The following is a 12,597-nucleotide window of genomic DNA, read 5'->3' as shown; positions in this document are numbered from 1 at the left end:
CCAACTTAGGTCATTGATCGCTCTAACTTCCACTGCTTCTCACTCACACACAAAACGGAAAATTAGGAAGGAAAAAATACCAATACACTCGAGCACAAACAGACAGGAACACATTTTTTGGCAACTAAACAAAAGTGAAACCTCTTTAAAGTAAGACCAGCATTAGGGCTGCCACAAACGATTATTTTGATAGTCGACTAGTCACCAATTATTTTTGCAATTCGTCGACTAATCAGATCATCATCCATTGGACGTAAAATGTACAGCTTATTGCACCAGCATGCATCTGCTCTTATATAACTATCATTAGCTTACAGCTTTAAGTGTTTAAGGTAAGTGCTAACTAAAAATAAAGACAAGATGATAGTTTATTAAATTTTAATGAAATTTGCAGATTGTTTCGGTGAAGTTTAATAAACTCCTTGCTATCTAAAATATAACAGGACACCGGAGTATATTCTCGAGCATCTCACACTTCTGATAACCAGTTGTCCGCTTGATGTTTATTCAGCTGTGTAAAAACTATAACTTTAATCTCAGCCAAACCGATTTACTCAGGAACAAATAAAATACTAAAAAAAAAAGCCAAACAATAACATTTTGAAGTTATCTAAGTGACACATATATTTAACCTGAGTAGCGAAAGACGGCAGTGGGTTTGAAAACGATTTGCTGGGAGTCCGGTGTACTCACGGGCTCTACTGAGCCTTGCCCCCGGCTAGCTATCAAGCTAGTTGGTAACAGACGTCTCCAAAAACGTCGGAGCGCTTTTGAAAATATGTGGTGTCTTGATAAACTGAGCAGATATTTGAGGTTTACACAGCTACATTCTCGCCTGAAAATATGTCAAATGTTTATTTTGTGACCCAGAAAGAATAATAAGAGTAATATTAAAACTAACTAGCTGCCGCCATTGTTGTAAACTGAGCTGGGCTGCGCTATGAATTCTGGGACACACCTTCTTCTTCTTCGAGGTTTAACGGCAGCTGGCATCCTTGTACATGCAGTGCTGCCATCTTCTGTTTCAGTCCGTTATTACACTCTTAAATCCTACTACTTATTCCTGCGTCTTTTGTGATCTTACAAAGCTTCAAACGACGCGTCGACTATTAAATCAGTTGTTGACGATTTTGATAGTCGACGTAATCGTGACTAGTCGACTAATCGTGGCAGCCCTAACCAGCATTCAATGAAAATAAATCAAGATTCCCTGAATTATAACTACACAATTATTTTAACATGTATCTAGGCAAGTGCAAATGCATTCTTTACTGTTCTTCTACATCCACTCCTCCTCTCTTATTACCTAATATTCATCAAATGAACGCACATTAACTATAACTTCATCTGCTTCTTCCAAACGTCATCTGGAACTACTTTTAATTCAAATTCTTCTATGCAAAACGATTGAAAAGTAATACACTTATCTTACTTTATGATTCGATTCTCCATCCAGACTTGCTGTGGTAACAAAACATGTGCCATCATCTCGGCTAGACTGCAGCAATATTAAATCACAGGGAAAGGTCTCGTCTTCCTCCACCTCCAAAACATCTCCCACCTGGAGAAACGCAACCAAAGACCATTTGTGAAGACACAGTGTGCTTTCTCCCTCTTTTCGGAAGAATCGCGCACAGGATGAATGGCAGAAGTTCAAACAACTTTAAATTACTTTTATCACTAAGAAGACTTATAAATACATATGACTGCCAGGTCCCTGTGAAGTTGTTGTGATCAGTGAGTAAAAACCCAGAACAATCCATAATCTTCTTTGAGCTCAGGTTTGGACTGCCAAGCAGTGACAAAAACCTGCCTGTATTTTAAATGTTTATTTTAGCAACAGTAGCTAGCAGTAAGCTTATGTTGGCTTCTGTGCTGGGAACAGCTGTTTTATACAACGCATAAACAACACATAACAAAGCTTTGGTATTGACAGCTGTATGCTGAGTGGTGTCAGCTGTACAAGCAGATCTCTACCATAATAAAGTTAAATAAATAAATAAAAGATGACCAAATACAAAACTTGTTCATTTTAAAATCCTGAAAGCTACTTAAAGTGAGCCAGCCAACTATAGGTCTTTAAAAGTAGAATGCACTGGATAAATAAGTTGCCTTTACAAACATGTCTGAGCATGTTCTCCCTTGTGCATATATCCCAAAAAGTCCTCTATAGCTGCCAGCAGCCTTTCTCTGCATATATATTGGAGGAATTATTTTATTTTTCACTTCAGCTAGGATGCATCTGCTGCTACAAAGTACCTTGATCTTCTCACTCTCTTTTTGTATCCTCCGGCCATCTTCAAGCACTGTCACTCGGTACTTATTCACCTCATTGTCAGCCTTGTGCCGCAGCCAGTCCTCATATCCCTGTGGCAATATATCAAAATCAGAATAGCATTGCTTAGCACAACAAAAAGTAGAAACCTTTTCCGTGACATCTGTACCTATGGGACACTGACAGTTCTAACTGATGTCAGTATAAAAAGGCCCACAGTACAGCACTAGCTGTCAAACTAAGGGGTGTGCCCTGAATGTTTTACGGCTTCTTAACGGTGAAAGAAGTTTCAGCAGACTACAAGCGGCATCCGTCATGTCCATGGAAGAGTATAAAACATGAATGTCAATTCATACAATTAAATTTCCACATCCAGCATGTCATCATTACGTATAGAAGTGCCTACAGCAGCAGAATGAGATGGTGATTGTCCAGCAGTGCAGAGAAACAGTATAAAATGAAATAATACTGAGTCAGGTAAAAAGATAATTTCAAAGGCTGCAGCAGCAAGAGCCACAAAACCAAGTGTGGACTTTATGAGGTCTCTAAGATAGTGATGGATATGGAGGAGATGAGAATAGAGGGGTAAACCAAAATGTGTGCCAAGGCTGAGTGTGAGCCAAAAAGCAGGATTACGGGATAATAGGAGGATCAAGTCTGGTTTAGTGATGCAAAGATTCTTATTCCTATTATTATTATTATCCATATAATTATTCAGTCAAAAATACAAACAATAATGAAGCATCTGCTATATAAATTAGCTCACACAACCAAAAATGTGAGGTCTTGGTCTCTGTTAAACAAAAATTTCACTTCAATACATGAACATTTTATATAAGGTTATCAAGAATCATTTAGTTCTTAACGGGCTTCTCGTTATTCTTTCCCGTGTGTTATATCGTCCTTTTCTGTTGCCAGTGCTTTGCCACACTCAACATATCAGTCAGTTTGCATTAACAGGATCATCCCTCTCCTTCATCCTGGACTCAGTTTAGTTCAAAAGTCAGTTTAAAATTATTTTTCCAAACTTTCTGGCAGGAAGTATACAGCCGGAGAGGAAAGACCTATTTAAGCATGAGCAACACCTTATCTTCACCATCTCATTCGCCGTCTTTATGTGTGGAGGAACTGCCTGAGCCTTGTTCACAGAACTCCACAGTATAAACCAGTGTGAAAAAATATACTAACAGCACTACCACGAATGAACACGGACATGTGTTATCAGTGCACCCCATATATTATTGTAAGGAAATCCACCCATTATTGTGCATTTCAAAGCCGCAGCTGTAGACTAACTAAAAAGCCAATCTTAAAACAATACATCTAAAGCTGGGACAGGGAAGCAATAGAGTCAAAGAAACAGATACTCCCCTTGATAATTTGTACCTCTGAAATAGACTCTCTCTCTTCATTTGCTAACACTCCCCTAGAGGCTATTTCATCTACACCCCAATCAGAATTCACCAGCAGAGCACATTAATACAAAACCCAAGAGAGCATTAGGCACGTACTTTACACAAAAATCACACCAAGGCAGTTATGAAGAAAGGGGGGCTGTGTTATACAAAGGAGGACAATAAGACATGGCTATTTAAAAAAAATAAAATCACAATAAAGTGACTGCTATCAAAACTTACTCTCATTAGGAACCTATCTTACCTGCTTGATAGCAGTTACTGTAATCACAAAAAATAATGGTAGGCCACTGGTGACTGGGCTGGTGGGGGTATCCACTATCACCTAATAGGAAGAAGAAAAAAAAGAGAAAGGCAATGTTAACGCTCAGCAATAAACATATGCTTTTACATACATCACTACAGAGTCCTCCTACAGCAGCAATGTGTGGTAACGGTTCACATGATGAGGCAGGCCCTCTAAATGCAGGGTGTAGTCCTTTTCTACTACTTCCCATATTTGTTCATCAGTAGGGAACACAAGGGAGACATTTACATTTTGGAGGGGAGAGAAGGAGGTTCTGGACCACGGAACTTTTAATCAAGTGAGCCAGGGATAGAGTGCTTAATCTGCAGGCATTCCAACACTACTGTGTCTCTGCCAAGGCGTGGAAGAAGGCCAGCAGAAAGCTTTGACAAACCAACCTTACCTGCCTGAGGATTTCGTGAGAGAATCTAGAGGTAGAGCATGGGGATCAGACTTGGTTTTTGCATTTATAAGTCATGTATGTAATAAGAATGTGAGGATCAGGTAAACATCCAGCTTAAGAGCAGTGGCTCACAAGGCACCCAGCTAAAATCTCAGTACACAGAAAGCTCTTTGTGTTTATGTGAACTAAAACTATCAGAAGGATTTACGCTTGCATTTCTGATCCTGCAGAATGCAGTTGGGCTCCCCATGAGCCAGACTGGATATTACAGCACATCCAGCTCATTCATATTCTGTACAGGAGCATTACAAAGTGTCAGATAGACATCGGCTCAAGTAGGATATGTTTTGATGCAGTCTCCAGTGTTCCTCAGCTGCGCTTGAACTGAAAATTAAATAAAAATGGCAGCAGACTTAGTAAGCGCTGTCTGACACAAACACAGATCCACATACTTTACCCATTCAAAAACACACTCATAAGAGTACAAGGGCAGTGCACTAGAAATCCATCCGAACCTTACTGTGATTACAGTTCATTAAAGGATAAATCCATTACAAAGCAGAGACAGACAAGTTCACCTCCACCATTTGAAGATTTAGAGTAGTGCATTATGTTTGTAGCTATTCTGGTGAGATAAAAGTATTAATATTGCTGCAGTGGCCTGATGTGTTGGAGAGCCAGCAATCATTCAAGAGTATATATTTCTTTAGATCTTAAGACTAGATAGCTACACAGTCATGAAAGTGTCTCTTGAGAAAAGCAGCCAATGAGCACTGGACTAAAGAGAAGGTGACCCCTAAAGGCAGATGAGCTAAATCAGCTTGTTTGAGATAGTGGGTGACCCAAGGATTTGCACCAATGCCCAGTATAAGATTGCAAACTGGTTATTTTGAGCTTTGACTCATGAAATGCTAAACTAGTAGAGATCAGTATTAAAAATATGGAGTTGAAAATGAGTATAATAGGCCCCCTTTAATGTCCATCACCTCTTGTTTACATGACTGGATTTAGATTTGTCTGATCACAGAAAGAAAAATAGAAACTAACGTCTCTCTGATGCAGCAGCCAGATGGCAAAGAGGTTTACCACAGTATAAAGAAAATGCTTTACAAAGCCAACTTTCAGCCTCAGAGTTGTTTGCTTTTGATTTATCCTTAGCCACTGTTCAATACAGGACTAAAAAAGAAAGAGCTGATGGTGGCATTTTATCTGTTCATCAACAAAACCCACACAAAACAACCTTAATCCCACACTATGATACAATTTCAAATCACTTGACAGGCCTCGAAGACATAGCTGTATCTAGGACAGCCTCCATTTTTGGAACAGACAGGTTTTTTACTGACATTTAATGCATCTATATTAAACCTGCTTGAACTATTTTTGCCGTTTAGCTATAATTAGAAAAAACGATTTGTGTTTAATGCTAAAACCACTAAGTGGTGCTTCCTTGTTTTTGTGATTTAAAAACATCAAGGTTGTGTAGCCCCAGTGGTTACACATACACGCAGTTTGATCTCACTCAGCACAACGTATCCATTGTCAGGAATGTCATGGACAAATTCTTGGAACATTTTTGGAAAGCACGTGTGCCTCTACTTACACAACAGCAATGGCTCAGTGGCAATTTAAGTATAGCAGAACGTGACTATATGCACAGCTACTCCTAAGAAAAATAAAACATTTATATACTCAACCTTTTATCAGTTCATCTGCACCCATTAAGAACAACCGCCACCAACTTTATACACACTTGCCTCCACTGCACCAAATGCAAAGCCAAAAAAAATAAAAATCACAGCAATAAGAGTGTACTGCTGCTGATGTGCTGGTGTGATATCACAGCAGCAGAACGGGGCAGCAGAAAGCCCTTCATCTGAGCCGGGAAGTGTGTCAGAGTGAGCGACAGACAGCAGTTCCCCGGGGTCCCAAAGCAGCGGGTCCTCGCATCCTCCCACCCCTTCGTCCTCTCTTTTTTTTTTTCCACCCCCTCGGTCTCTCCTTTTCTCTCACCCTCTCAACACCATTTCTCCCACTCTCTCACAGTGCTCTATTCCCATTCAATCAAATTCGAGCAAAGACACGCAGGGCTATTTATAGGAGAGTGGTGCTTTTTTATCAGCCTGTGTCTATTTGTGGCACTCAGATGTACAGAGGGCTTCCTGGCTGCTGACGTCAGCAGTGCAGCGCTGCAGCGAATTGGAGGTTACGTGAGAGAAAGACAGAAAGAAAGACGCCAAATGACAACGTGAGACAAAAGGAGGATAGAACAGAGTTGGAGGATGCATGACATTTAGTTGTTGGTAGAGTATTTGCATTGAGCCTCTCGGGGGAAATGTGAAGGTTTATTTCTGTCTGTAAGATGCAAGTGCAAAATGAGCGCACAATCTGCGTACCTGTTTCACACCATCTAATATAATAGCAATCTGCATAGGAAAGACTGAGTGGTTAGGATAAGGAACCCCTCAAGTGAAACTGGATTAGTGGAGAAATGCCAACCACACTGCAGCTCGGGTAAACACCCAGGACACCCACTGACTCATACATAACATCCGCAAGCTCACACACGCGCACACATATACATTTATTCACACACAAACATTGTAAAACGAACACATCACAGGTAGAAATTCCTCATATTCACATACATAGGTTGATTCTTCTCACATTAATTCCATAAAAAAAAATTTAAAATTCCATACGCATTAGCTAAGACAGAATACAGAATAATATATATAATATAGAATTAATCCAGACAATTTAGAGAAGAAAGGCTGGGAAAAATGAATATTACACTTAATGTGATATTGTTTGAGATTATTTCATTTCTGACACTGAAACATTGGGTTTCTGGGAACAGAAGCTCAGAGTCCATGACGAGAGAAAGGACTTCCTTCTTGACAAGGTCTAAAACGAGCACCTGTTTACACTAGAAGGCTCCTTTGCTGCCATAGTTTAGGTTATCACTAAAAGGAAACCAGTTAGTTTCCATTTCCATGGACCACAAAAATGGATCATTAGGAAGAGGTAATGGAAGAGCAAAAGCAGATGTATATAACAAATCTTCAGAGAGGAGAGGAGTCACTTAAGAGTACAGCTGAAATCTATTAGTTAGCGTCCTCAACCAGTTCAGTTTCCAGTAATTAAGCACAGACAAGACAAACCAAGGCAACAGACACAAAAAGAAATTCAGGGATTAGCACGAGAGTACTACAAACCTGTTAAAATGGGATTCTCAGACAAAGTGAGAAGCAACTTTCAACTATTCAAATTTCTTTCCGTTTTACTTGAAAACCATGTGAGACCAGGTCTTGGATGAATGAGTTCGTTGAATTAAACTGCTGATGACTTGCCATAATGCTGAATTTTTCATGTTCTTTGAAAGTTATAAACAGGATTAAATGACAAACTGTGCATAACGCTATAACCTGAGCAGGGTGTAAGGGAGCGTAGTAAAGCAAGGCATTTAAACATGACCAATTGTACTGATCAGTGTGCCTTCAATATAAACGTTTTTTGACTTTCTGCAGTTCACGCAAATGAACACGCCCAGTAAGGAAATAAGGTAGAGCAGTTTCACGCCTGATATAATTGTACACACACTTTTCCTGTTACTATTGCACACCTGCTATGGCTACATGCACATGGATGTAGTTTCTCACGCCCCTTTTTTATGCAGGCAGCACAGTCAGCATGTCGATCACTTACACTGATCTATTCAGACTTAATTTAAAAAAACTAGCCTTCATACAGAGACCTGACTACAAATTAACACCATCAAATAAACAAGAGGCACCCACAAAGTCCTTATTTTAAAAAGATTATATCACTCATCACTGTTTGAGTTGGCATACAGACAAAGCTTGGCCTTACCTGCACCAGGAAGATGATAAGGAAGTAGAAATTGGCAATTCTTCTAAATTGTTCAAACAGGTTCTTTGGTAGAAAGTTCCATACTGTATACTGTTGGGGGAGAAAAGAGGAAGCACATATGTAAAAACATGAAATTACAGAAAAATTAAATAGAAAGAACTGCATGTGGACTTTCTTTGTTGCTCTGCGCTCTGTGGTTTTTCTACTCTACCATGTTTTGTAACCAGACTCAGAGAAGTTAAAGAAAGGCTTGGCAAAGGAAGAGAGATTAGAGACATTCAATATCCACAGTCCTGTATTTGTGTATTCTGGTTGAGCTGGGGAAGGAAAATAGGAAGGCAACTTCAATAGCTTATAGTCTCTGTTCTTTGCACCAACTAGGGAGACAGGCCTTGGGGACCACAGGTATTCCACTGATTCAGATTAGATATGCATCTCTTATATTTGGCTACCCTTGAATGCAGAGTCAATGAACTTACGAGGTGGGTGACTGTTTTTGTGTCTTCTTTTTTTTTTTTAAGTGGCCGTGACTGTTGATATCATCGGCGCTGAAGCAACACTTATCTGCAAAACTCCCTGAGAGACCTCTCAACGATACCCCGCTGGTAACCTTGTGTCAATAACAAAGCACGTCTACGCAGCTTTGCACAGAAACAAGAATAAAGCCCTTTTTGTGGAGTGCATGGGGATAGTGTTGAAATGCCACACGAGCAGAATGGATATCTCATTTCGCTAAGAAGTAATGAGGGTGAAAGCAACAAGAAAGAGAGGTTGGAGGGTGCAGGTGCAATGAGAACATGAGAGAAGAGGCAGATTGGACACTGCTGGAAAGCAACAGGAAGAGCAGAGGCACAAGGGAGAATAAACACTGCAGCTGGGGTAATTAAAGATTGCTTACCCTGACATACTGGCAGAAACCAATAGATTGACCCTTCCTCGCTGAGATGCTCTGCATCACTATAAATCCTAGAGCCATTTTATTATCACTTCACTTGCTTCCCCTGATCACTTTCACCTTAGATATTCAAAGCCAGTCAGTCAGTACTTTCCCAAGCCGGCTGTTGACACAGAACTAACAGGTAGAGTAAAACTTGGGTGGTGAAGGAGGGGGGTTGTAGTCAGAGCCCAGGGGAAGCCTGAATTGCCCACCGTTCCAGTACATTAATAGCAGCCATGTATTTCCTTGCCACAGTCTGTACTCCACTGACAGACAAATAATCGCCTTCCATTGGGAGCCGAGACAAGTATGAGGAGAAGCAGTCGGAACAGGAAACAAAGGAAAGAAGCCACTGGAATGCTGATGACTGTTCAAGAGTTCATTTTGCAAGCGTTAAATAAAAAGCAGAAGTACCTACAGGTAGATAAAACATAACACAAGCTTAGGAACAAACAAAAGTCTTGGTGCATTGCCAGACTGGAGCTCTGGCAAATGCATGGGAGATGTTTTTACCTTCGAGGACACAATCCTGTTATCGCAGAACTTGGGTGGGATGAAAACTTCATCGGCAGGACACGGCCGATGACCAACATAGATAGTCCTACTGCCTACTCTTCTGTCCTCACCACCAAACTAGAGAGGAGGGATGGGGGTTAAGATAAGTGGAGGAGAGAAAAAAAGGAACAGGACATGTTAGTAATTCACTCTTCTTCCTGTCATTTAAATACTGAACCAATTTGGGTACTTCTAACAAAATCTAGTGTGCACCATACAACAGTCATGAATTTGTTGGGGGGGGGAAAGTCCAAATTTTACCCATGATCGAATACAAATTTAAAAAGATTGCACATTCTTTAATAGTTGCAGACATAGGCAGTCTAATTGTGCCTAAATTCCAGCCATATAATTATGAGATTAAAGTTTCGACTGTGAATCAGAAAATGAAGATTTGAAAAGTGGAAAACTGTTGGGCACTGGACAAGATATTGTAAAATGGCTAAATAAAAATTCAATAAGGGCCAGAATCTTCAAGAGATTTCAAAATAAGGTGAAATTTATTTTTAGATTATATAAATGCATGTGCACTTTCTGTTATGTTTGTCATAATGTCAAAATGTTCAATACAGTTAAAAAAATTAATCAAGTGAAAACAGAGAGGCCAAAACCTGCATTTTCTCCACTGGGTCCAGTTGTTACCAATAGCAACCCGTTTAATATCAAAGTGAGTGAAGCACCTTATAAACTAGACAGCTACGGTAGCTAGACATTTCGAACTTTAGCAGATAAAGCAAAAAAAAAAAAAGTGGATTTCCAAATTTTCAAATGCCAAACTTGACACTTGGGGGATGTTGCATCTTTCATATACAGATTTTTGTATTTTTGTTCTAATGCAGTATGCACTCTAATGTGGATGTGTGTGTTAATTTAATATTTGAAAGAGAAAACATTTGAGGAACCTGCTCAGGAACCAGAGGTATACTGCGTCCTGCCAAAATGATAAAGGCACATAAGGTAAATCAAACAATGAACAGAAGCCAGGTTGTTGTCATAACTTCCATGGTGCTCACCTCACATAAATCTCAAGAGCAACTGCAAATACCAACCCAAAAAATGAGAAATCGCATGAGAAATCAAAGTGATAAATTGTCAGGTAGGACAACGGTTTATTCTTCTCTGTGTGGAAAAAAAGAGAAGTCCATGACTACACATCTCCCACACACAGTGAACATTATTTTATTTTAGGTTTGTTAAATATGTCACTACCCTGTTCCCTGGAGGGTTACAGAACTGATTTTGCAACTTTATTATTGTTCAAGGAAATATCTAGCCAATATCCATTCCGTTAAATACAGAAAACATCAGTGCCAAGAGTGATAATTCATTATCACTGAACAGGAAATCGGTCTATCCAAAATCAAAACAGAGCCCAATCTCAATTTTTTTTGTCCCCATAATGCCAAGTGTGACCTAAAAGTATTGGCCAAGGCATTAGCTGGAAACAAAGCCAGTACAATGCATTAGCCAGACTTACAACAATACTTGCTTCCAATTCACATCTTTCTTATCTTCAAGGATATTCCCATCTCACTATAGAGAGATTAGCCTGACTCTGTTGACTGTAAATAATTAACCCTATTACAATATACAAACTGTTGACCATTTAAGTTATACCTATATTGTTTGTATACCTGAATATTTTCTTTCCCATGTTAAAAAGTTAGGCCTTCCACTGAGAGCTTTAACAACACGATGAGCATGTGTAATGTCAAGAGTATTTGGAATTTGTGAAAACTTTTAAATTCAGAGCCAAAATGATTTGGAGAGCCTTAGGCGACGTTCACACTGCAGGCGAAAGCGCATCAAATCTGATTTTTATAACCCTATGCGACCCATATCCGATCATGGTGTGACAGTGTGAACGGCGCAAATCCGATATTTTCAAATCCGATCTGGGTCACTTTCGTATGTGGTACTGAATCTGATACATATCCGATGTTTTAGAAAGCGACTGCTGTTTGAACGGTCATGTCGCATTAAATCCGTCTTTTACGTCACCGACACAAGACAGACGCCAATTATCAGTGCCAGAGAAGCACCCGAGAAGACATCGCGAACGCTTCCTGGCCATCCGGTGAAACTGTTGGGAAGACAACGTTGGAGAAACGTGAACATTTTATTTGTACTGTATAATCGGCAGATTCTGACAGAAATCTGCAACTATCCTCTCTTAAACAGCAATAAGGATCGTTATTAGATTATCTACATTATTATGTAAATAACAAAATAACTTAAAGCAAAAATTGGGAAATGTAAAGTCCGAAGTCTTTATATTAAGGGCCATCAGTCAAACAATATTGTTTGCTCTGGGTCTAAACAGAGCGCGTTGTGTGTGACGTCTTCTTTTGCGCATGCGGGCCGCTTTGAGCGTTCACACTAGAGCGCGTTTGCTGTCACATTTTATTTGTAGTGTGAAAAAAAATCGGATTTGATCAAAAAATCTGAATTGAGCATTAAGACCTGTAGTCTGAACGTAGTCTTAGTGGCTTTAGTTACTACTTTAACAGTTGTCAAAATATAAGAGACAGTTGTTAACTGCTTCTTTCCCCATTTCATATTTTGACATTTCCATTTGTAACCAATAGAAAAAAGGTATTGCACCATGCAAAAAGCCAAATATACTGATAGACTGTGGCATTTGTTTGTGTGCAGCTGGGATTCTCAATCAAGAACAACCAGCCTTTACATTATGTCCAATCTTAACTTGTATCTCATCTTAATCGAACAGTATGTCAGAAAAATGTAGCTTACGGAACAGTTTTTGATGTATGAACTGCAAAAAAACAACACCTCATAAAGCAAACCCCCCCAGTCACCCAGCAACCGGTCAACCAACTAAATCTGCCTTCT

The 12,597-nt window shown here is 39.6% G+C and overlaps 1 protein-coding gene across 6 annotated transcripts in view; it reads right to left on the bottom strand.

Annotated features, from left to right (window-relative positions):
• Window positions 1–12,597, bottom strand: part of atp11c (ATPase phospholipid transporting 11C (ATP11C blood group)) — a 44,000-nt gene that overhangs the window by 15,824 nt on the left and 15,579 nt on the right. For all 6 annotated transcript variants that reach the window (XM_006781237.3, XM_006781241.3, XM_006781240.3 and 3 more), the window contains 5 exons: window positions 9,703–9,822; window positions 8,253–8,342; window positions 3,935–4,015; window positions 2,260–2,367; window positions 1,433–1,561 (listed from right to left, as the gene is read on the bottom strand). In XM_006781237.3, coding sequence (XP_006781300.2) covers window positions 1,433–1,561; window positions 2,260–2,367; window positions 3,935–4,015; window positions 8,253–8,342; window positions 9,703–9,822 — 528 coding nt within the window. The remainder of the gene's footprint in view (window positions 1–1,432; window positions 1,562–2,259; window positions 2,368–3,934; window positions 4,016–8,252; window positions 8,343–9,702; window positions 9,823–12,597) is intronic.

The sequence above is a fragment of the Neolamprologus brichardi genome, chromosome 2 (genome assembly GCF_056152115.1).
Source record: "Neolamprologus brichardi isolate AB-2024 chromosome 2, ASM5615211v1, whole genome shotgun sequence".
NCBI classification, from domain to species: Eukaryota; Metazoa; Chordata; class Actinopteri; order Cichliformes; family Cichlidae; genus Neolamprologus; species Neolamprologus brichardi.
Note: the sequence above shows the minus strand (reverse complement) of the source record. Positions and strands in the feature narration are given on the sequence as shown.